Source organism: Cibotium barometz, chromosome 62 (genome assembly GCF_041138505.1).
Source record: "Cibotium barometz isolate CiBa-2024 chromosome 62, ASM4113850v1, whole genome shotgun sequence".
Lineage (NCBI taxonomy): Eukaryota > Viridiplantae > Streptophyta > Polypodiopsida > Cyatheales > Cibotiaceae > Cibotium > Cibotium barometz.
In genome coordinates, this window is record NC_141107.1 from 31,397,596 (window position 1) to 31,423,852 (window position 26,257).

At 45.4% G+C, this 26,257-nt stretch overlaps 1 protein-coding gene across 2 annotated transcripts in view; it reads left to right on the forward strand.

The window, feature by feature from the left end:
- Window positions 1-1,197: 1,197 nt before the first annotated feature.
- Window positions 1,198-26,257, forward strand: part of LOC147604364 (uncharacterized) — a 43,979-nt gene continuing 18,919 nt past the window's right edge. Inside the window, exons 1-3 of one of the 2 annotated variants that reach the window (XM_086795358.1) lie at window positions 1,198-1,780; window positions 1,879-1,912; window positions 2,202-2,279. In XM_086795358.1, the coding sequence (XP_086651484.1) occupies window positions 1,291-1,780; window positions 1,879-1,912; window positions 2,202-2,279 (602 nt within the window). In that variant the 5' untranslated portion in view covers window positions 1,198-1,290. The remainder of the gene's footprint in view (window positions 1,781-1,878; window positions 1,913-2,201; window positions 2,280-26,257) is intronic. The other variant, XM_086795357.1, reaches the window with a different exon arrangement.

Below are 26,257 nucleotides of genomic sequence, written 5' to 3' on the forward strand. Positions count from 1 at the left end.
CTACAATGATAGGATTTGTGCATGTACATGTATTAGTGCTTGGAATTATACCATATTAGTTACCATGGTTGGTTGAGTGTGCTCATTAAAGCATTATATTTGGTAGACATGGGTGATGGGCCGATGAAAATTATGGGTGAGCTTGATCAAATAACTTCAAAATATGGAAGTAATGCATGCAAAATTTCTTGAAAGGAAAAGGCTATGGAGCTTGGTGATGACATGTGATGAACAAGAGTCACGGCTTCCCACAACAAATCCAAAACTTTAAGCACATAGAACTTGGTTAAAAATATAACACAAAGAGTTGCATTACCAATCTATGTGTGTATATATGTGATAGATTCTATGCTATGTCATATAAAGGATATAGATAATCCCAAGGATGCATGGGATACTTTGGTGAAATTGTATGACACCAATTCATAGGCAAGGAAGATTTAATAAAGAAAAAGATTCATGCTAGCATAACTCAAAATAACAAGAGAATACATGATTATGTGAAAGAGATAAAGGGATGTGAAGATTCACTTGTATCCATAAATGCACCAATGGATGATAGTGATCTTATTAGCAATCACATTGAAGGGTTTGGGCAAAGAGTCACCAAAAAAGCAAGTGTACCCCCTGTGTAGCAGCCCGTTGCTAAGGATGAGGATGTGGAGAGCAATTTCCCTCTTCGTGTGAAAACTGACCCTCCGTCCTTGATTCGCACAACCACACATAGCCATACCCTCAAGCAAATTTTGAGAGTAAGAGAGAGCGAACACCCTTTGGCTACGCGATAATAGACTGAACAATCCTCTCCCACCTGCACCCTGGTGGTTCCCTCCCTTGCATGCTCATAGGTGTATGCACCACCACATTAAAATAAGCATACCAAGCAGAGAGAGAGAGAGAGAGAGAGAGAGAGAGAGAGAGAGAGAGAGAGAGAGAGAGAGAGAGATTCTAACCAGTGGATTTTGAGTATCTTCAAAAAACAAACATTGAAAATAATCTTACTTGAGATTATTGTACCCTTTGTTTTTTTATCAGGATGTTACATGTGCCTTCATGGTTCTTGTGCCCGCCCATCTTTCCCATCTTTCTCCCACATTGAACTTAACTAATTGCTCATGGAGTTTATCCCAACACTAAGAGGTGAAAAAGAGGTGCAGGTTCGCCCACTCTCATAGCGGAATATGTGCTTTGATTAGTAACTAATTACTTTACATTTTCATTAACTAAGTATTTGAATTTTCACAAACTAGAAGGGGCCATTGAAATACCCAGGACAGGTGTGTCTCCAGCATGGCAACGAGGATTGTGATCCGAGCAGTTCAGCAAGCATACCGATCGGCTCCTCGCCTTCTGCCGCTGCTACAGCAGCAGCAACAACGAAGCATTTCGAAATTAGGCTTAGGGTTTCCGCCAACAGATGCAGGGGTAAGTCATGGCTTCATCTGCTTCAACAAAATGGCCTCACCACAGTTCGCAGTGGCGCAAAATCTGGAAGAAGAGCAACAGCTGCAGAGGATACCGAAATTAGGGTTTGGATTTCCGCCTCAGACAGGTGCAGAGGAAAGCCATGGCTCCTTCAATATGCCCTCACCACTGTCTGCATTGTGGCCACATGTTAAAGAGCAGCTACAACCCAGGATCCCAAAATCAGGATTAGGGTTTCCATTGCTCTCTGCACAGAACAAAACGCCAACACAGGACACTGTTTCCCTTGCCCCTGAAACGCTCTGGAAGTTCACAAACTCCAACTATTTTCCTCCATCTTCAGAAATGGACGAAGGTGAGCCGCAGAATTTGTACTCCTCTGCCTGTGTTTATCTGATTCATGATGCTCTCTGAGCTTGATCTTTCTGCCTGTTGTTTTCTGTTTTCTTGCAGTAATCCTGCCGGGGCATTATGAAGACTCAAGCAGGTATGCTAAAGTCGTCTCAAATAAAGCTTAGGGTTAGGTTTTCTGTGTTTGCAAGACAACCAGTTTTGGATCATTAAAAGAAAAAGGTACTGGACGAATTTCAGTTACACACACACGCACGCTATTGAAATGTAGAATAAATCTACCTTAACGTACAAATACTTCTAAACTTGGACTAATTAGCGAAAATCTATACCTCTTCTTTCTTTAAGGACCTAGAACTTGGCATTGTGCATTCTGGTTGTGTTAGCCAGGACAATGGAGTGATTTGTTTTTGTTTGAAAAACAGTCCCATGCTGATGAGCACTAAGCGTACCTTTCAGCCTAGCACCATTGTCCGGAAGCGTAGACATGGATTTTTGGCAAGGTAAGTTGACATGGTTTATTTGATCATGCAGATGGAACTTTGCATTGCACGACCAAAGAAGTGTGCATTTGCTTGCTCCTTATAATTTGATTTTTACGAAGTACCTTGTACGAACTTTTTTTTTTGTTGGTCAAATGCAATCTGCTGCTTGGTCAAGAAGTAGCTTTAATCAAATCTACCAGGCATTCTCAAGTTTTAGTGACATTCAGTTAACTTAATATAGGAAGAGCCCAATCAAGTAGAGCCTGATGTTACCACAGTAAAGAATGGACAAGGCACCCAAATTTTTAGAGCTGGCTGGGCAATTTGTGCATTTGATCTCTCCCTGTAGTTGTGGGTTGCTGTACATCAGGTTTCGCTCATAAGCTGGGAGAAGAGGGAAGTGAGGGACCCTCTGTGGGGCAGGGTAGCACCCCAAACTGCTGGCCAAGCAGGTTAGTTGTTGTTCGGGCTTCAGCATTGGGATTGTACCTTTAGGCACTCCAATCTATGGTTCCAAAGTTTCTACCTCAGCAACTTCAATTTACTCTCCCGCACATCACCATGGTCCAAATCCAGCAAGATGGTAATCAACATATGGTTGACCCCCTCACAGCTTCAAGCTTAAGCATCCACATGATTTCTATAGAGGCCTTCAGGTGTAAGAAAACCAACCACTTTTGGCTTCCTCCAATATGCTGACTTCTTTTTCCATCTCCTCCTTCCTCTCCTTCCGTTTCCTAGATTCCAGATCCTCTACTACATGACCCTTTTGAAGGGGTGTGACCGCAGCCGAGTTTGGTGCTCGAGTTGTAGATGCGAACAATGGAGATTCGATAGATGGAAGACCGTGCGGCAGTAGCCCGTGCTGTTGCTCAAGACGACGCCAAGCGACGCGTGGAACACGAAAGATACCTTGTGGCTTTGGACGCAAGAATGGCACCAACAGCTTTCTCGAGTCATTTTTGCGAGAAAATAAACTTTAGTAAGTATAATGGTAAACTCGATCCCACAACTCTTTTTTCATGGTTGCATCAGTTTGAAGCATATTTTGCCGCAATTAGAAAAAGTGATACTGACAGAGTGATTTTGGCTAGTTGGTATTTAGAAGGTGAGGCCATTTCTTGGTGAACCCAATGGGAAGCATAATGGTGGAAAGCCCATGACTTCCTAGCGTGCCACTCCCAAGGCAACTGCCTCCAGGGAAAAAGGCCAGAACCAAATGGGGTCTTTCGTAGGATAGAGCACGGCAGCCTCTAGCTCCAAGAACTCGACCAATGTGCCCAAGCTTACTCGAGACCAGAAAGCTCAGGTAGGCAAGATCGGTGGTAAATTGAGTGTTGAGGAGACAGCTCAGTACAAGGAGGAGGGTAGGTGCTTCTTTTGTCATACAAAGGATACTTTTAGGGAGTGTCCTAAGAAGACTTACCACTCCACAGATAACCACCCAGCCTCCACGGCAAGGATACTTTTAGGGAGTGTCCTAAGAAGACTTACCACTCCACAGATAACCACCCAGCCTCCACGGCATCAGTGGTGGTGAGACCAGGTCCCACACAGATCCTAGTGGTTGCCCCTAGTTCTTTGGATCCCACCTTCTCTCTCTCCTCTCTCTCTCTATATCTTTATCTCTTGGACACTGCATGCCCCGCTGGGCTTACAATGGTATCGGAGCAGGATTTCTCTTGAAGAAACTTTCTTGGGGTGACAGGGCCATGTCGAGAGCAGAGAGCAGAGGGAGACCAAGGGCCTAATGAAGGGAAAAACTATGAGGCTAATACATGACTTCAAAATGGGACCCAAGACCGTCAATCTATTTATCATGAAACCGCGGCCATGACATCAGAAGAGTACCATGACTTTCAGTAGTTCAGTAGATCTCTCAGAGACGAAGAATTTCTTTCTTGGAGAACCAAGAGAGAACAGGAGCAAAGAAGGGCTCAAATGTTTGCAGATTTCATCCACAATTTCCAGCATTTATACACCATTTATCAATCGTGTAGCGTTTATTATGCAGTCGGCCAACATCTAGTGCCAACCGACCAACCTCAGGGTAGTATAAACAGGAGTGCTTTGCTCATTCATTCATATCATCTTATATATCAGAATTGAGCCTCAAGCGCTTAAGCGTTTCAGTCTTGAGCCCATAGTTCACTTCAGCAACCTGCATTTTGGAGAAGCGTGTCATCCTACAGCCCTAGGAGCATCAACGCATGTGCATCCAGCCCTCCATCAGCAAAACGCAGCAGTCTACAGCATTCAGCCATCAGTAAACCTTGCGTTTTCTGCATACAAACAGTTTTCGGCATTCATCTCTTCATCAATTTGCTACAGCCAATTGGTGAAGGTAAAACTTAGCATTCATATTCATTTACAGCATTCTTACATAGCCTAGAACAGTCCCAAAACAGCCCCTATCTCAGCCTCAGCTTTGCAGCCCTTCCTCATTCCATTGGGAAGAGTGCATAGACTCGAGATTGGACATCATTGGTGCTTCTATAGCTGTGTACACTTCAGCCCAACTCTTGGTCTTCAGGGAACTTGCGTTTGTCTTATTGTCAGTCACACCGTCAGTCTCTTCAAAGTAATAAAGCAAATACTATTCCGGTAACGCGATAGGGGGCCCTTCAGTGGGTAATTCGGGACCCCATACGGTGTACAGTTTCCATCTCTCTCTCTCTCAAATCTCTTAAAGTTTGAAGTCTTAAAGTGGATTGCTAAACTCGCGAAACTCAGGATACAGAAGATGGTGTGAGCGTTTGTGTGACAGGATCCTCAATTATGAATACTTCTGCTGCATGTTACATTGGTATCCGATTCAGCTTGACCACACACGTTGTATCCTAGCGTGAGGGCATCCTTGGATAGTCAGATTGCATTCCGGCACGATCACCGACTTCAGCATCATGTCTACAGAGGAGAGTACCCATCAGCTGGAAGAAGTCTCCCCCGAAGGAGACCTTGCTCTTCTGACTACATCAGACACCATAGCTCTACTTAGAGCTTAGAACCAGCTTCTCATGGAGCGTCTCCAACTCTTGGAGGCAACAGTAGCACGTCCTCCTCTGCCTCCAGCAACCTCCAACTACATCTCCCTCTTCTTTCAGATGGAACAACAAAGAAGAGAAGACGAGGCTCGACGGAGAGAAGAAAAGCAGAAGCTGAAGCAAGAAAACAACAAGAAAAAGCAGATCGACGGGACTATGAGGAAGCCCAATGTAGGATCGAAGAAGACCGGCGTTAGGTAGAACTCGCCACTTTGGTGTGATATGCAGCGGAAGTCTTTGTATTGGAAGATCCTGTCACACAAATGCTCACACCGTCTTCTGTATCCTGAGTTTCGTGAGTTTAGCAATCCACTTTAATACTTCAAACTTTAAAGAGATGAGAGAGAGATAGATTAGAACTGTACACCAGATTGGGTCCCGAATTACCCACTAAAGGGCCCCCTATCCGGATAACGAGATAGTATTTGCTTATTTCTTTAGAGAGAATGATTGTGGACTGTAGATAAGCCAAACGGAGATCTCGGAGGATCGGAGAGTGGCTGATCTGTACACTGCTGTAGAAACACCTCGATGACCTGATCTCGAGCCTATGCACTCTTCCCAAGGGCATGAGGAAGGGCTGCACACCTGAGGCTGAGAGAAGAAGAAGGTGGACTGTTCTACACTATGTTAGAATGCTGAAAACACTTATGAATGCTGTGTTACCTTCACCAGATGACTGCTGCATGTATGGATGATGCACAGAAGGCTGGATACTGATGCAAACTGCAGATTCAGGGCTGGAAACTGTTGCAAACTGTTGATTCAGGGCTGGAGACTGTTGTGGACAGAAACGCAGACCTGTAGGGAACTGATGGACTGAAACGCATGAAATATAGGGGCTGCTGGACAGAAAAACGCAGGGATCTGATGCTGCTAGAAAACACAGGCTGCTGGACAGAAACGCTGATGGACTGCTGCTGATTTCTGGCGTTGATCTGAGGTAGGGCTGTATGCTGAATTAGAGACTATGGTGGACTGCATCAAGACTGCTTTGATGCTGAAAACAGGCTGATTGGAGGCTGATAGCAGGCGCCTAGGGCTGTATGAAGCAAGAGGTTCTCAAGGGCTGGAGAAGCAAGCTTATGAGCTCCAAGGGCGGGATTAGTCTATGGCTGAAAGCACGGATGCTGCTAGGGCTGAGGAGAAGAGCTCTTAGCACAATGAAGACTGAATGAGAAACTAAGCTCTATGCAAGCCTATTTATACTAATTGGAGGTTGGTCATTTAATAAAGTTTATATTTATAAATGCCCAATAATGCAAATAATGCTAAATAAATACTAATAAATATGGAAAAAATACCAGATAAATCCCAGTAAATTCCCTAAGGCTTCGGGGATGTTCTAAATGATGCACAGGCATATGCATGCATATTATGCAGGATGCAGAGTGCTTTCTGATGCAAACCCTAAGGCTTCTTCTGACTCTACATGCATGAATGATTCTCTCCAAGTGGGTTAAGGGACTTGACTGACTGACTGACCCGCTAAGGCTGAGGAATGACCTACGTAGCTCGTGCCTGACTTATCCTGGACTGAGGATGTACAATGGGGTCACAGCGTACGACAATTATCATCTTATTGGGTTCTAAAACTGTACAACTGCTGCACTTCTGATGATGAGCCATCTTGTCACCATGCACTGAGTGCAGAGTGCATGTGACATTCCCTCCTGATTAGCTTGGCGGCAGGTTCATGGCTTCCAAGTAGTCCGCCAATAACTGGGGGTACTCCCGGAAGAACTCCTCGTCGAGCCATACGGCTTCATGGGTGCCTCGATCTCGGAATTTCGTATAGAACTTACGAATCCGTCGACCGGAACCATGCTTCCATCGATGAAGAAGGATCTGCTTAGGCTCAATCACTTCTGCCTCGTCTACCACGTCTGGCTGCTGTTCATCTGAAACATCAAACACTTCTGGACCAACATATGGTTTTAGCCAAGAAACATGGAAAACATCATGCATTGTCCAACTGGCAGGCAACTTTAACTTCATTGAGACATCACTTATCTTCTTAACTATTGGAAAAGGGCCAAAACTACGGAATGAAAGCTTGGGACAACGTTTGCCCACTTGTTTCAATCTCTGCTTCATGATACGCAAATAGACCCCATCCCCTTCCTTGAAGTGGACATCTCGTCTAGACTTATTTGCCTGTCTGCTATATGCTTCCTGAGCTTTGGTCAAGCGGTCCTTGACTGACTCAATGATCTCGGAAAATGCTTCCGTGGTTTTATTAGCCTCTAAAGATGGAGACACCATTCTCGTCAAAAGAGAAGAAAAACGGCGACCAAAGGCTGCTTCATATGGAGTCCGTCCGACACTGGATGAATGAGTGTCGTTCAAGATAGCTTGGACCAATGGAAGATAGTGCTCCCATTTGGACTGTTGGTCATGACAGTAAGACTTGAGGACATCAAAGGCCAACTGGTTATAAATTTCTGTCTGGCCATCTGTTTGGGGATGGAATGCACTAGACAACTACAACTTAGTTCCAAAGTTTTCAAATAATGCCCTCCAGAAATGCGAGGTAAACTTGGAATCTCTGTCTGATGTGATGGTGCTAGGCAAACCACAAATTGGATACCAATGCTTGAGAAACAGACGGGCTACGTCCTCGGCTGTGGCCGTATGCTTGCATGGGATGAGCATGCAGAATTTACTAAAGCGATCTACAATGGTAAAACATTGAGTGTTACGGGATCCAGTGGATGCTGGTAGAGGCCCTACAAAGTCCATAGATATGTCGATGAAAGGTCCGTCCGGGGATAGGCAAAGGTTGAAGTAAACCTGCCTTCTTTGTATGGGGAACCTTGACTTTTTGACAAATCTTACAGGCTTGTACATGTGCATAGACATCACGTCTCATCTTTGGCCAATAAAAGGACCGTTCTAGTTTCTCGAGGGTACTATTGATACCCCTATGTCCTCCAACTAAGGAGTCATGGGCATCGTGGAGAAGAGCAGAACGCTTTTCCTGAGTAACACAGAGACGGTTCTTGTAGAACAACCAACCGAATAGTGGCCAGGCTCAGAAGTGAGGGCCAAACTATACTGAGTACCAAACTCAGGGGAGTCGACATATTGGTCCTTCATACTATCCAAGTCTTTCCCCGTGATTTCGAGAATGGTAGCTTCTTGGATTGCCTGGATGCTGGACTTTCGACTGAGAGCATCTGCTACTGGGTTATGCTTACCAGGGATGTATTCAATCATACCTCCAAACTGTTGGAAGATTTGACTCCACCTGGCCTGTCGATCACTCCACTGGACACTTGGCATAGTCTGAAGCCACTTAAAAGCAGTGCTTGGTGGTCTGTTTTCACTGTGAAAGCCTGTCCATAAAGAAAAGGCTTCCAATGTTTGAGCGCTGTGATCACACCCAAAAGCTCTTTGTCATATACCGAATAATTCTTTTCGGCGACATCTAACTTTCTGCTATAGTATGCCACGGGTCTATTGTCTTGCTGGAGGACTGCACCTATGGCTACATTGCTGGCATCGGTGATGACCTCGAAAGGTTCGTCCCATGATGCTAACTTTAATACACGTGCTTCTGAGGCAGCTTTCTGGAGTGCACGGAATGCATCAAGTGCCTTACCTGTAACTGAGACTTTCTGCTTGCGAGTCTTCACCCCCTTGAGCAAGTCGGTAAGAGGTGCTGCAAGGTTGGAAAACTGATGGACATGGGTACTATAGGCCTGACAAAGACCTACGAATGAACGGATTTCTTGGGCGGTCTTAGGAATGTCCCAATCTAAGATCTCCTGAATCTTTGATGGATCCAGTCTAATCCCATCGGAACCGATGATGTAGCCCAAATATTGAACTTCCTTAACACCAAAGATAGACTTTTTGGCGTTTATGTAGAGCTGGTTATCTCGCAAAAGTTGCAAGACTTTCTCCACATCTATCTCATGCTGCTCCACAGTGGCTGAGAAGACTAGTATGTCATCAAGGAATATAAAAACACACTTCCCAATGTGGACTGCGAAAATCCTAGACATCATCTTATTGAACGTTGCGGGTGCATTTGTAAGCCCAAAAGGCATGACTATGAACTCGTAGTGACCACACTATGTCCGGAAAGCTGTTTTTGGAATGTCAGCTTAAAAAATGCGGACCTGATGGTAACCACTCTTGAGGTCGATCTTAGTGAAAAACTCAGCACCGTCTAAACGCTCCAAAATGTACTCTATCCTGGGCATAGGAAACTTATTCTTGATAGTGAGTTTGTTTAATGCCATGTAGTCTACACAAAGGCGTGCAGACTTGTCCTTCTTTTGGACAAATAGAATAGGTGCAGCAAATGGGGAGGAAGAAGGCCGAATGAATCCGGCTCGGAGAAGCTCAGATAACTGCTTTTCTAACTCGCCCTCTAAAGTCTTGGAAAGACGATAGGGAAACCTGCTAGGAGGATCTGATCTAGGGACCAAATCAATGTGATGGTCCTCAAGGCGAGAGGGTGGGAGACTGGGCAAGAGATCGTCCCTAAGCATAATGTCTTGGTGTCTGGATAGGAGGTCTGCTAACTGAGGGACTGAAGATGTAATGGACGCTACTAATGAGGGAGGGGCTGTTTGAGCACGAACATAAAGGAGTGCTCCTTCTGCTCCCTTGCGGATAGCTCGTCTGGCCTGGAGATGTGAAATCAATCGGATGCCAAGAATGCTTCTATCCCCCCGAATCATGACAGGCTCAGGAAAACCTTTACAAATAGTAAAAGTGTCCTGTCCCCAATTGGGAATAGGCTCATACTGACGGAACCACTGAATTCCTAAGATCATGTCACACCCTAACAGAGGGGAGACGATGAAATCTCGTTGAAATGAGGCCTTCTGAACTTCAAAGGCAAATTGCTGTGCCTTCTGGGAAATGCGGGTGTGAAGACCAGGTGTAAACCCGTCCACATCCAGATGATATGGGACTAATGTGCAGTTCAATTTATTAGCCAGTTGGGGAGAGATGGCATCTTCAGAACTACCCATATCGAAAAGGACTACAAACTGTCGGCCCTGGGCAGAGCCATAAGCTCGGATGAGGCTCTTCTGAGCAGCATCGCTCTCACTCTCCTGCTTAGCATCAAATACCACGGATGGCATAGGATGCATGGAAGGTAAAAGTTGAACTGCATTTGAGGTAGTAGGCGGGGTTGGAGGAGCTGGGGAGGCTGTGGCAACTGTGGCAGAAGGAGCTTTGGCGGCTTGTGCCGCTTGCCATTTGTGGCAATCCTTCTTACCATGCCCTATAATATGACAGAAAAAACATCTATTTTCTGACTGGTACTTCCTTTGCTCCTCTGGAGGAAGCTAACCTCCAGTAATGCCTGCTTTAGCCTTTTCATCAGGGGTTTTCTTAGGTTCTTTATCCTTCTTACTCCCTGAACTGGAGCTATTACTGTTGTCCTTCTTAGCGTCTTTAGAAGACGCGTCTTCTTACTCCCTGAACTGGAGCTATTATTGTTGTCCTTCTTAGCGTCTTTAGAAGACGCGTTACCTTTCCCTGTCTGTGCAGCTGATTGCTGCTCGGGTTTGGTACTGGACTGAGATGCCTGCTTGGGCTTGCCCCTGTTAAGCTTCATTTCTTCATTCTGAGCGAGAGTCAGAGCCCGGTCATAGGTACTTGGTTCAAAGTTACGAACTGTGAACCGAATGTTAGAGTCCAATCCACGAATGAATTGCTCCATCTTGGCCTGCTCAGATAACCCTAACTGCTGTGCTAAAGTAATAACCTTACCGGAAAACTGAAGCACTGGGGATCCGTTCTGTCTGAGTCTATAGAACTCGTCTTTCAGACCAGTCATGTACTGGGGCGGGAGAAATCTGGTCTTCAGGTCATGGACAAAGATGTCCCAGTCAAAGGCTGTGACACCTGTGGCCTGGTCTGTATGAATACTAGACCAATGCTACCACCAAGTGACTGCCTCACCAGTGAGATGGGGAGCCGCGGACTTTGTCTTGTGGGTCTGTGATCCTAGCTAATGGAAAATGAGCATTAAACTGATGAACAAATTGATTAACTGATGAATGATCACACTTACCATCATACTTACTGAAGTTTGGTTGACTGCAAATGATGGTGGTTGATGCTGCTGCGGGTTGCTGGTTGGTGACACCTATGACTGGGGAGACTGAGGAGAGCTGCTGATACCTCAAGTGTATGGCCTCCTTTTCCCGTTGGTGTTCGAGTAACATACGTTCTCGATCAAGCTCACGTTGGTGTTCCCGAGCGACGAGTTCAGCCTGATGCCGGTCTTCGTCGATCCTGCGTTGGGCTTCCTCATAGTCCTGTCTTTCTTCTTTTTCTCTTTTCCTTCGGGCCTCGTCCTCTCTCCTTTGTTGTTCCATCTGAAAGAAGAGGGAGATGTAGTCGGGTGCTGCTGGAGGTGTAGAAGGACGTGCTACTGTTGCCTCCAAGAGTTGGAGACGCTCCATGAGCAGCTGGTTCTGAGCTCTAAGAAGAGCTATGGTGTCTGCTGTAGGCGGAAGAACGAGGTCTCCTTCGGGGGAGACGTCTTCCGACTGATGAGTACTCTCTCCTGTAGACATGATGCTGAAGTCGGTGGTCGTGCCGGAACGCAATCTAACCATCCAAGGATGCCCCCACGCTAGGATACGGTGTGTGTGGACAATCTGAATCTGATACCAATGTGATATGTAGTGGAAGTCTTTGTATTGGAAGATCCTGTCACACAAATGCTCACACCGTCTTCTGTATCCTGAGTTTCGTGAGTTTAGCAATCCACTTTAATACTTCAAACTTTAAAGAGATGAGAGAGAGATAGATGAGAACTGTACACCAGATTGGGTCCCAAATTACCCACTGAAGGGCCCCCTATCCCGATAACGAGATAGTATTTGCTTTATTTCTTTAGAGAGAATGACTGTGGACTGTAGATAAGCCAAACGCAAGATCTCGGAGGATCGGAGAGTGGCTGATCTGTACACTGCTGTAGAAACACCTCGATGACCTGATCTCGAGCCTATGCACTCTTCCCAAGGGCATGAGGAAGGGCTGCACACCTGAGGCTGAGAGAAGAAGAAGGTGGACTGTTCTACACTATGTTAGAATGCTGAAAACACTTATGAATGCTGTGTTACCTTCACCAGATGACTGCTGCATGTATGGATGATGCACAGAAGGCTGGATACTGATGCAAACTGCAGATTCAGGGCTGGGAAACTGCTACAAACTGTTGATTCAGGGCTGGAGACTGCTGTGGACAGAAACGCAGACCTGTAGGGAACTGATGGACTGAAACGCATGAAATATAGGGGCTGCTGGACAGAAAAACGCAGGGATCTGATGCTGCTGGAAAACGCAGGCTGCTGGACAGAAACGCTGATGGACTGCTGCTGATTTCTGGCGTTGATCTGAGGTAGGGCTGTATGCTGAATTAGAGACTATGGTGGACTGCATCAAGACTGCTTTGATGCTGAAAACAGGCTGATTGGAGGCTGATAGCAGGCGCCTAGGGCTGTATGAAGCAAGGGGTTCTCAAGGGCTGGAGAAGCAAGCTTATGAGCTCCAAGGGCGGGATTAGTCTATGGCTGAAAGCACGGATGCTCCTAGGGCTGAGGAGAAGAGCTCTTAGCACAATGAAGACTGAATGAGAAACTAAGCTCTATGCAAGCCTATTTATACTAATTGGAGGTTGGTCATTTAATAAAGTTTATATTTATAAATGCCCAATAATGCAAATAATGCTAAATAAATACTAATAAATATGGAAAAAATACCAGATAAATCCCAGTAAATTCCCTAAGGCGTCGGGGATGTTCTAAATGATGCACAGGCATATGCATGCATATTATGCAGGATGCAGAGTGCTTTCTGATGCAAACCCTAAGGCTTCTTCTGACTCTACATGCATGAATGATTCTCTCCAAGTGGGTTAAGGGACTTGACTGACTGACTGACCCGCTAAGGCTGAGGAATGACCTACGTAGCTCGTGCTTGACTTATCCTGGACTGAGGATGTACAATGGGGTCACGGCGTACGACAATTATCATCCTATTGGGTTCTAAAACTGTACAACTGCTGCACTTGTGATGATGAGCCATCTTGTCACCATGCACTGAGTGCAGAGTGCATGTGACATTGGGAGCACCAACGAGAGCTCGATCGAGAACGTATGTTACTCGAGCACCAAAGGGAAAAGGAGGCAATGCATCTTAGGTACCAACACCTCTCTTTAGTTTCCCCAGCCTTAGGTGCCACCGGCTAGCAGCCCGCCACATTGACTACCGTCATTCGAAGTCAACCAAATTTTAGTAAGTATGATGGTAAGTGTGATCATTCAATAGTTAATCAGTTTATTCATCAATTTACTGCTCATTTTCCATTAGCTAGGATTATTGATCCTCAGGACAGAGTCCACGTAGCGGCTCTCCACCTTACAAGTGAAGCAATCACTTGGTGTCAGCATTGGTCTAGTCTTCATACAGACCAGACCACAGGTGTCACAGCTTTTAGCTGGGATACATTTGTTCATGACCTTAAGACCAGATTTCTCCTGCCCCAATATGACCGGCCTAGCAAATGAGTTTTATGGACTCAAACAGAACGGGTCACTAGTGCTTCAGCTTTCCGGAAAGGTAATAACTTTAGCACAACAATTAGGGTTATCTGAGCAGGCCAAGATGGATCAATTCATTTGTGGATTAGATCCCAACATCCGGTTCACAGTTCGCAACTTTGAACCCAGTACATATGACCGGGCTTTGACTCGCTCAGAATGAAGAAATGAAGATGAACGGAGGCAAGCCCAAGCAGTCATCCGAGTCCAGTACCAAATTCCAGTAATCTGCTGCACAGGGAGGGAAAGGTAATGCATCTCCTAAAGATGCTAAGAAGGACGGCAGTAATAGCTCCAGTTCAGGGGGTAAGAAGGATAAAGAATCCAAGCCTAAGAAAACCCCCGATGAAAAGGCTAATGCAGGCATTATTGAAGGTTATCTTCCTCCAGAGGAGCAAATGAAATACCAATCAAAAAACATATGTTTTTTCTGTCACATCATAGGGCACGGTAAGAAGGATTGCCACAAATGGCGAGCGGAACAAGCCACCAAAGCCCCTTTTGCCACAATTGCTACAGCATCCCCAACTCCTCTAGCCCCGCCTACTACCACCAATGCGGTTCAGCTTTTACCTTCTATGCATCCTATGCCATCCGTGGTATTTGATGCTAAGCAGGAGGGTGAGAGCATTGCTGCACAAAAAAGCCTCATCCGAGCTTATGGCTCTGCCAAGGGCCGACAGTTTGTAGTCCTATTCAACATGGGCAGTTTTGAAGACGCCATCTCTCCCTAGTTGGCTAACAAGATGAGCTGCACATTTGTACCCTATCATCTGGATGTGGACGGGTTCACACCTGGTCTCTGCACCCACATATCCTAGAAGGCACAACAGTTTGCCTTTGAAGTTTAGAAGGCCTCATTCCAACGAGATTTCATTGTCTTGCCTCTTTTGGGGTGTGACATGATCTTAGGAATCCAGTGGTTTCGCCAATATGAGCCTATTCCCGATTGGGGGTAGGACACTTTTACTATCTGTAAAGGTTTTCCCGAGCCCGTCATGATTCGTGGGGATAGAAGCATTCTGTAACATGCAGCGGAAGTATTCGTATTGGAGGATCGTGTCACACAAATGCTCACACCGTCTTCTGTATTCTGAGTTTCACGAGTTTAGCAATCCACTTTAAGACTTCAAACTTTTAAGAGAGATGAATGAGAGAGAGAGAGAGAGAGAGAGAGAGAGAGAGAGAGAGAGAGAGAGATGAATGAGAGAGAGACTGTACACCGTATGGGGTCCCGAATTACCCACTGAAGGGCCCCCTATCCCGATACGGGAATAGTATTTGCTTTATTATCTTTGAAGAGACTGACGATAAGCCAAACGCAAGATCTATGAAGACCAAGAGTCGGGCTGAACTGTACACGGCTGTAGAAGCACCAATGATGTTCAATCTCGAGCCTACGCACTCTTCCCAATGGAATGAGGGAGGGATGCAAAGCTGAGGCTGAGAGAGGGGTTGTTTGGTATTGTTCTAGATTGTGTATGAATGCTGTAAATGAGTATGAATGCTGCATTTTACCTTCACCAAGTGGCTGGAGCAAAACGATGAATGGATGAATGCTGAAAACTATATGGATGCAGAAAACGCAAGGTGGAATGCTGAAACTACTGCGTTTTGGTGATGTATGCTCATGCGTTGGTGCGCCTAGTGTTGTAGGAGGAAAACGCTGAGGTATGAGGGCTGGAAACTGCAATCGCTTTATGCTCCTTGTGCTGAAGGCTCCAAGCGCTTAAATGCTCTATGATGAATGGATGAATAACATGCTGATCTATTTATACGGACCAAGTGAGCCAGTCGGCTGGCTACAGAAGGATTTGCTCGGGCTTGATGACTTCGGCTTCGTCTACCACGTGTGGCTGTTGTTCATCTGAAACATGGAAAACATCAAACACTTCTGGTCCAACATATGGTTTTAGCCAAGAAACATGGAAAACATCATGCAGTGTCTAACTGTTAGGCAATTTCAACTTCATGGAGACATCACTTAACTTTTTGACTATTGGGAAAGGTCCAAAACTATGGAATGAAAGCTTGGGACAATGTTTGTCCACTTGTTTCAATCTTTGTTTCATGATGCGCAGATAGATCCAATCCCCTTCCTTGAAGTGGACATCTCGTCTAGACTTATTCGTCTGTCTTGTATAGGCTTCATGTGCTTTGGTCAAGCGGTCCTTGAGTGATTCAATGATCTCGGAAAATGCTTCCATGGTTTTATTAGACACCAATCTCGTCGAAGAGAGGAGAAACGACGACCAAAGGCTACTTCATATGGAGTCCGTCCGACACTGGATGAATGAGTGTCGTTCAAGATAGCTTGGATCAATGGAAGATAATGGAAGATAATGTTCCCATTTGGACTGCTGGTCATGACAATATAACTTGAGAACATCAAAGGCCAACTGGTTATTAATTTTTGTTTGGCTGACTGTCTGCGGATGGAATGCACTAGAAAACTGCAACTTAGTTTCGAAGTTTTCAAATAATGCCTTCCAGAAATGTGAGGTAAACTTGGAATCTCTATCTGATGTAATGGTGCTAGGCAAACCACAAATTGGGTACCAATGCTTGAGAAACAGACGAGCTATGTCCTCATCTGTGGCTGCCTCACCAGTGAGATGGGGAGCCGCTACGTGGACTCTATCCTGAGGATCTGTGATCCTAGCTAATGGAAAATGCGGAGTAAATTGACGAATGATCTGATTAATTGCTAGATGATCACACTTAACCATCATACTTACTGAAATTTGGTTGATTGTGAATGACGGTAGTTGATGCTGCGGACTGTTGGGGCTAGTGGCACCTGAGGCGGGAGAAGCTGAAGAGAGGTGCTGGTATCTAAGATAAATGGCCTCCTTTTTCCTTTGGTGCTCGAGTAACATACGTTCTTGATCGAGCTCTCGTTGGTGCTCCCGAGCGGCAAGTTCAGCCTGACGCCGGTCTTCGTCGATCCTGCGTTGGGCTTCCTCATAGACCCGTCTTTCTGCTTTTTCTTGTTGTTTTCTTGCTTCTGCTTCTGCTTTTTCTTCTCTCCGTCTGGCCTCGTCTTCTCTTCTTTGTTGTTCCATCTGAAAGAAGAGGGAGATGTAGTCGGGGGTTGCTGGAGGCGGAGGAGGACGTGCTGCTGTTGCCTCCAAGAGTTGGAGACGCTCCATGAGCGGCTGGTTCTGAGCTCTAAGAAGAGCTATGGTGTTTGCTGTAGTCGGAAGAGCAAGGTCTCCTTCGGGGGAGATGTCTTCCGGCTGATGGGTACTCTCCTCTGTAGACATGATGCTGAAGTCGGTGGTCGTGCCGGAATGCAGTCTGACCGTCCAAGGATGCCCTCATGCTAGGATACGGTGTGTGTGGACAAGCTGAATCTGATACCAATGTAACATGCAGCGGAAGTATTCGTATTGGAGGATCCTGTCACACAAATGCTCACACCGTCTTCTGTATCCTGAGTTTCGCGAGTTTAGCAATCCACTTTAAGACTTCAAACTTTTAAGAGATATGAGAGAGAGAGAGAGAGAAACTGTACACCGTATGGGGTCTTGAATTACCCATTGAAGGGCCCCCTATCCCGTTACCGGAATAGTATTTGCTTTATTATCTTTGAAGAGACTGACGGTGTGACTGACGATAAGCCAAACGCAAGATCTCTGAAGACCAAGAGTCGGGCTGAATTGTACACGGCTGTAGAAGCATCAATGATGTCCAATCTCGAGCCTATGCACTCTTCCCAATGGAATGAGGGAGGGATGCAAAGCTGAGACCGAGAGAGGGGCTGTTTGGGATTGTTCTAGACTGTGTATGAATGCTGCGTTTTACCTTCACCAAGTGGCTGGAGCAAAACGATGAGATGATGAATGCTGAAAACTGTATGGATGCAGAAAACGCAAGGTGGAATGTTGGCTGAATGCTGAAACTGCTGCGTTTTACTGATGTATGCTCATGCGTTGGTGCGCCTAGTGCAATAGGAGGAAAACGCTGAGGTTTGAGGGCTGGAAACTGCAATCGCTTTATGCTCCTTGTGCTGAAGGCTCCAAGCGCTTGAATGCTCTATGCTGAATATGATGAATGAATGGATGAATAACATGCTGATCTATTTATATGGACCAAGTGAGCCAATCGGTTGGCTACAGAGCTGGCTGACTGCTCATGTCCACAATAAATGCATAAAAGATGTATAAAATGCTGAAAATGATGGGAAAAATACCAAAAAATTCCTAGTAAATATCCTGATAAATACTAGATGATATCTGGGGCAATGGTCTAGATGCCATGAATGAATGATGTGCAATATGCAGAATGCTTTCTAATGCAAACCCTAAGATTTCTACTGACTTTACATGCATGAATGTGTCTCTTCAAGTGGGTTAAGGGACTTGGATTGATTGACTGACTTGCTATGGCTGAGAATGACCTACGTAGCTCGTGCCTGACTTATCCTGGACTGAGGATTACAATGGGGTCACGGAGTACGACAAATATCATCCTGAAAGGTACTTATACTGTTACAATGTTGCATTGATGATGATGAGCCAGCTTGTCACCATGCACTACAGTGCAGAGTGCATGTGACATTCTCGGCATCCCATTGATTTCGCACCCCCAGGCCCGACGAGCTATCCGCAAGGGAGCAAAAGGAGCATTACTTTATGTTCGTGCTCAAGCAGCCTCTACCTCATTGATAGCACCTCTCTCATCTTTAGTCCCACAGCTAGCAGACCTACTGTCTAGACAGCAGGACATTATGCTTAGGGACGATCTTTCGCCAGTCTCCTTCCATCCCATCTTGAGGACCATCATATTGATTTGGTCCTTGGATCAAAACCTCCTAGTAGGTTTCCCTATTGTCTTTCCAAGACTTTAGAGGGCGAGCTAGAAAGACAGTTATCTGAGCTCCTCCGAGCCGGATTCGTTCGGCCTTCTTTCTCACCATTTGCTGCACCCATCCTATTTGTCCAAAAGAAGGACAAGTCTGCATGTCTTTGTGTAGACTACAGGGCATTAAATAAACTCACCATTAAGAATAAGTTTCCTATGCCAAGGATTGAGTACATTTTGGAGCGTTTAGACGGTGCCTCAAGAGTGGTTACCATCAGGTCCGAATTTTCGAAGCTGACAGTCCCAAAATAGCTTTCCAGACAGAGCGTGGTCACTACGAGTTCGTAGTCATGCCTTTTGGGCTTACTAATGCACCCACAATCTTCAATAAAATGATGTCAAGGATTCTCGCAGTTCTCATTGGTAAGTGTGTCTTCATCTTTCTCGATGACATACTTGTATTCTTAGCCACTGCGGCGCAGCATGAGAAAGATGTGGAGAAAGTCTTGCAACTTTTGCGAGATAATGGGCTCTACATAAATGCCAAAAAGTCTATCTTTGGCGTTAAGGAAGTTCAATACTTGGGCTATATCATAGGTTCCGATGGGATTTGACCATAGTTGTCACGGTACGAAAATACGATACCGTACGGTACGATACCGTACGGGAATATTCGGTACGATATGAAATTTTGGGATACGGTACGATAAAATACGATTTTTATTTTTTACACTTACAAGCTATGGAGCTTCAGGCTTGAATGTGAGGGAAGGTTGGGAGGGGAGGAGTCTACAGTGCTTGAGAAACTAGTACATGGATATGTGTCTCTCCCGGTTGGATCTCCCGATTGTCTCCAAAAAAGAACCTGGATGGGTAATGCAATACCAAAGGTCTCCCAGTGTAGCGTTTATGACTAAGGGACCGTCCTTGCACAAATACGAGGAGTACATCTAGGGTGATAAGTTTAGGGACTCCTCTCTAGATCAAAATGGCCATGTCCAAATGTTCTCCCTTGTGCATAACTTGAGAATCTAATTGTCTAGCCTACCTATACCAGGGATCCCCAAGTGATGTAGCAAGATTCTCTCATCCTACCAATCAAGTGTACACTACCAGTCTACCTCGCCAGAATTTTTAGGTCTCTCCACAACCCCATATGGAATACTGAGTGGACACGAAAGTTGCGAAGTATTGCGAGCATTTGGGATCTTCGTAAAGCAGGGTTTCTATTTTTTTTTTAGCATTTGGAATTTTTTTTTCAAGGGAAAAATTTTTTTGGAAAAAAAAACCCTAACTCGTACCGTACGATATCGTACGAATTCGTACGGTATTGTACCGTACGACTCGTACGTACGAACAGGTTCGTACGCGTACGAGAAACAACTATGGATTTGACTAGACCCCTCAAAGGTTCAGGAAATCTTAGATTGGGACATCCCTTATACCGCCTAAGAAATCTGTTCTTTCGTAGGTCTTTGTCAAGCCTACAGCACCCATGTGCATAAGTTTGCCAACCTTGCAGCACCTCTCACCGACTTGCTCAAGGGGGTGAAGACTCGTAAACAAAAAGTCTTAGTCGCAGGCAAGGCGCTTGATGCATTCCGTGCACTCGAGAAAGCTGCCTCAGAAGCACTTGTTTTGAAGTTAGCATCTTGGGATGAACCTTTCGAGGTCATTACCGAGGCCAGCAATATAGCCATAGGTGCAGTTCTCCAGCAGGACAATAGACCCGTGGCATACTACAGTAGAAAGTTGGATGTCGCTGAAAAGAATTATTCGGTTTATGACAAAGAGTTTTTGGGTGTGATCACAACGCTCAAACATTGGAAGCCTTTTCTTTATGGACATGTCTTCACAATAAAAACAGACCACCAAGCACTTAAGTGGCTTCAAACCATGCCAAGTGCCCAGTGGAGTGATTGGCAGGCCAAGTGGAGTTAACTCTTCTAACAGTTTGGAGGAATGATTGAGTACATCCCTGGTAAGCATAACCCAGTAGTAGATGCTCTTAGTCGAAAGGCCAGCATCTAGGCAGTCCAGGAGTCTACCATTCTCGAAATCACGGGGAAGGACTTAGATAGCATGAAAGACCAGTATGTCGACTCCCCTGAGTTTGGTACTCAGTATAATTTGGCCCTCACTTCTGAGCCTGGCCATTATTCAGTACAGAACGGTTGGTTGTTCTTCAAGAACCGCCTCTGTGTCATTCGGGAAAAGCGATCAGCTCTTCTCCATGATGCCCATGACTCCTTAGTTGGAGGACATAGAGGTATCAACAGTACCCTCGAGAAATTAGAACGCCCTCGAGAAATTAGAACGACCCATTTATTGGTCAAAATTGAGGCGTGATGTATATTCAGTGTTCACATGTTTAAGCCTGTAAGATTTGTCAAAAAGTAAAGGTTTCACATACAAAGAAGGGTGGGTTACTTCAACCTTTACCTATTCTCGATGGACCTTTCATCGACATATCTATGGACTTTGTAGGGCCTCTACCAGCATCCACCGAATCCCGTAACAGTCAGTGTTTTACCATTGTGGATTGCTTCAGTAAGTTCTGCATGCTCATCCCATGCAAGCATACGGCCACAACGGAGGACGTAGCCTACCTTTTTCTCAAGCATTGGTATCCCATTTGTGGTTTGTCTAGCACTATTACATCAGACAGGGATTCCAAGTTCACCTCGCATTTTTGGAGGGCATTGTTCGAGAACTTTGGAACCAAGTTACAGTTGTCTAGTGCATTCTATCCACACACAGATGGCCAGACAGAAATCTATAACCAGTTGGCCTGTGATGTTCTCAAAGTCATATTGTCATGACCAACAGTCCAAATGGAGACATTATCTTCCATTGGTCCAAGCCATCTTGAACGATACTCATTCATCCAATGTCAGACGGACTTTGTATGAGGTAGCCTTTGGTTGCCGTTTCTATTCTCTTTTGACGAGAATGGTATCTCCATCTCTTGAGGCTAACAAAACGATGGACGCATTTTCCGAAATCATTGAGTCAATTAAAGACCTCTTGACCAAAGCCCAGGAAGCTTATAGCAGATAGACAAATAAGTCTAGAGGAGATGTCCACTTCAAGGAAGGGGATTGGGTCTATCTGCGCATGCTGAAACAGAGATTGAAACAAGTGGGCAAACGTTGTCCCAAGCTTTCATTCCGTAGTTTTGGACGTTTTCCAATAGTTAAAAAGTTAAGTGATGTCTCCATGAAGTTGAAATTGCCTAACAGTTGGACGATGCATGATGTTTTCCATGTGTCTTGGCTAAAACCATATGTTGGACTAGAAGTTTTTGATGTTTCAGATGAACAGCAGCCAGACGTGGTAGACGAAGCTGAAGTCATTGAGCCCGAGCAGATCCTTCTTCATCGTTGGAAGCATGGTTCCGGTTGATGGATATGTCAGTTCTATACGAAGTTCCAAGATCGAGGTACCCACGAAGCCATATGGCTAGATGAGGAGTTCTTTCAAGAGTACCTCCAGTTGTTGGCGGACTACTTGGAAGCCATGAATCTGCCGCCAAGCTAAGCAGGAGGGAATGTCACATGCACTCTGCATGGTGACAAGCTGGCTCATCATCATCAGTGTAACATTGTACAATATTAGTTCCTTTTAGGATGATATTTGTCATATGCCGTGACCCCATTGTAATCCTCAGTCCAGGATAAGTCAGGCACGAGCTACGTAGGTCATTCTTAGTCTTAGACAGTCAGTCAGTCAGTCAGTCCAAGTCCCTTAACCCACTTGAAGAGACGCATTCATGCATGTAGAGTCAGTAGAAACCTTAGGGTTTGCATTAGAAAGCACTCTCTGCATATTGCATATCATTCATCCATTGCATTTAGAATTTTAGACCATTGCAGAACCCCTCAGATATCATCTAGTATTTATTAGAATATTTATTAGGTTTTATCTGGTATTTTCCCCACAATTTCTAGCATTTAACACCATTTATCAGTCGTGTAGCATTTATTATGCAGTCGGCCAGCATCTAGTGCCACCGACCATCCTCAGGGTACTATAAATAGGAGTGCTTTGCTCATTCATTCATATCATCCAAAAATCAGAATTCAGCCTCAAGCGCTTCAGCGTTTTAGTCTTCAGCCCATAGTTCACTTTAACAACCTGCGTTTTGGAGAAGTGTGTCATCCTACAGCCCTAGGAGCATCAATGCATGTGCATCCAGCCCTCCATCAGCAAAACGCAGCAGTCTACAGCATTCAGCCATCAGTAAACCTTGCGTTTTCTGCATACAAACAGTTTTCAGCATTCATCTCTTCATCGTTTTGCTACAGCCAATTGGTGAAGGTAAAACCCAGCATTCATATAATTTACAGCATTCATACATATCCTAGAACAGTCCCAAGACAGTCCCTATCTCAGCCTCATCTTTGCATCCCTCCCTCATTCCATTGGGAAGAGTGCATAGGCTCGAGATTGGACATCAAATTGGTGCTTCTACAGCCATGTACAGTTCAGCCCGACTCTTGGTCTTCAGAGATCTTGCGTTTGGCTTATCGTCAGTCACACCGTCAGTCTCTTCAAAGTAATAAAGCAAATACTATTCTGGTAACGGGATAGGGGGCCCTTCATTGGGTAATTCGGGACCCCATATGGTGTACAATTTCCATCTCTCTCTCTCTCTCAAATCTCTTAAATTCGAAGTCTTAAAGTGGATTGCTAAACTCGTGAAACTCAGGATACAAAAGATGGTGTGAGCATTTGTCTGACAAGATCCTCAATTACGAATACTTCCTCTGCATGTTATGTAACATGCGGAAGCTCTGGGGGTCTTCTTTCAGCCCTAAACACTCCTGGAAACACGCTGATGCAAAACGCAGATATGCAGAGAGAGAGTAGAGAGAGAGAGATATGCTGGAAATTCAGTATATTACTATGGTACAAAAAGGTACTTCCACTACAGCCATAGGTTGCCTTATACAAAAGGTGGTAAACACCCAAAATCTTGTCCTACTCTAGGACCCTAAGGACCCAATCCCTAGAGGACTGAATACCCAACACAATGAGCACCGTATGCCTTTTATAGGCCTCTTGTAACCTTGGAGTGCTGGCCGACCAGCAATCTGCCAGTCGACTGGGCACGTAATTCCATAAAAGCTGTGCCAATTGATATTCTTGCTATGTCATGGTGAGTTCTCAGCCGCCTGGCTTTCTGGTACAACAGATTGGTCCTGTAGGCAGCCGACAGCACCTTCCATGCTTTCCAATGCCAATTCAAGCCCTGGCTCCAAGTCAAAGCTACTACCTCATCTGCACCTTGTGCTCGAAATCCTAACTCTATCTGGTTCATACTCTTTATCTGGCTGCCTCTTCTGGACCAGCAACTGAGAATGTCCATGGCATCTTTCATGCACATGACATCCCCCTCTGCTAAACTTGATGATGGGATTCCAACCTGTTCTTGGATTCCAACCTGTTCTTGGATGACTGTCATCATCCCAATCTTTTCCAGAAGTCCCTCTGTCATCCATCTATCCCTAGCAATCCTTTTCTCTGAAAGCTTGGCCCGGTCTCTCCAAAACCACTCTATCTCAGAATAAGATCTATGCATCTGTTCCAGCTAGTCCCCAATCGAGTCTTGCCCTGACTCTGAACATTGTCTCGGTCTTCATTCTTGAGAAATGAGTCTGGCACCCTTACATCACCCCTTGGAGGATAAACCTCTCTTGGGACCATTGCCCGAGAACCTATCTGGCTCACAGGACTGCCATCCCCTCTGGCTCTTTGGAACACCACCAACAAACCTCCTGGGAGCTCTTCCCGATTCTGTGTTCCTTGCCTTGGGCTTCGTATCCGTGTACTTTCCTGTACCTTGGACCTGTACACCATCATATGGGACTGATTCGGTGTTTAGCTTTGCTGAGCCTGATGCTCTGATACCAATGTAACATGCGGAAGCTTTGGGGGTCTTCTTTCAACCCTAAACACTCCTGGAACACGCTGATGCAAAACGCAGATATGGAGAGAAAGAGTAGAGAGAGAGAGAGATATGCTAGAAATTCAGTATATTACTATGGTACAAAAAGGTACCTCCACTACAGCCATAGGCTACCTTATACAAAAGGTGGTAAACACCCAAAATCTTGTCCTACTCTAGGACCCTAAGGACCCAATCCCTAGAGGACTGAATGCCCAACACAATGAGCACCCTATGCCTTTTATAGGCCTCTTGTAACCTTGGAGTGCTGGCCGACTAGCAGTCGGCCAGCTGACTGGGCACATAATTCCATAAAAGCTGCGCCAAATGATATTCTTGCTATGTCATGGTGAGTTCTCAGCCGCCTGGCTTTCTGGTACAACAGATTGGTCCTGTAGGCAGCCGACAGCACCTTCCATGCTTTCCAATGTCAATTCAAGCCATGGCTCCAAGTCCAAGCTACTACCTCATCTGCACCTTGTGCGCAAAATCCTAACTCTATCTGGTTCATACTCTTTATCTGGCTGCCTCTTCTAGACCAGCAACTGAGAATGTCCATGGCATCTTTCATGCACATGACATGTTACACGGAACATGCTCATCAAAGACCACATCCTTGTTGACGACAACCTTGTTCCACTCTGGATCATACAACTTGTATCCCTTGGAAAGAGAGTTATATCCCACAAAGACAAGCTTTTGGGACTTTGAGTCGAGCTTCCCCCTCTGCGTCTTCGGAATGTGAACATATGCATCGCTCCCAAATACACGGAAATGGGAGACATCATGTTTTTTGCCAAAATATGCCTCAAAGAGAGTCATGTTCGGTACTGAAGTCATCGGAGAACGGTTGAGGATATGGACAGCCGCAGCCATAGCCTCTCCCCAAAGTGGATGAGGAAGATCACGATGCTCCAACATCGTCCTCGCCATCTCCACCATAGTCCTGTTCTTATGCTCAACTACTTTTGACTTGGCAAGAAAGAGAATAGTACATGGAGATGTTCTTGTCTTTCCCTTTGTTACCTCGAAGAGTCTTAATCTGCAAGCTAAACTCTTTCTCCACCATCACATGTCACTCCTTGAACCGAGCAAAAGCTTGGTCCTTCTGTGAAAGGAAATAAACCCATGTGAATGTGGAACAATCATCAACAAGCAGCATAAAGTACAAAGAACCTTCCAAGGATGCTGTCTGCATAGGTCCACACATGTCAGTGTGTACCAACTCCAAAGGTTTCAAAGCCCCCGCTTGGAACCCTGCTTCGGAAAAGATTCCTTGTGCTGCTTACCACGAATGCAAGAACTACAGCGTCCTTGCCTGCTGCCAAGATCTGGCAAGCCAACCACCATCTGGTCTCGAAAATCTCGCTGCAGCGCATCCACATTCAAGTGGCCAAATTGAAAATGGCACAAATCACCAATCTGACAACCTGTCAAAGAGGAGAGTGCGGAGAGTTTGTGTATACCATTCTCCACGCCGCCTTCCCAAACAACCTGGCCAGTCTCGCGGTCCCGTAGAGCAACAGAATGCTCCTCAAGCCAATCTTGCACACTGCATGCACTGACAACAGATGAAAACCAAGTGTGGGGACATAAAGAACACGAGAGGAATGC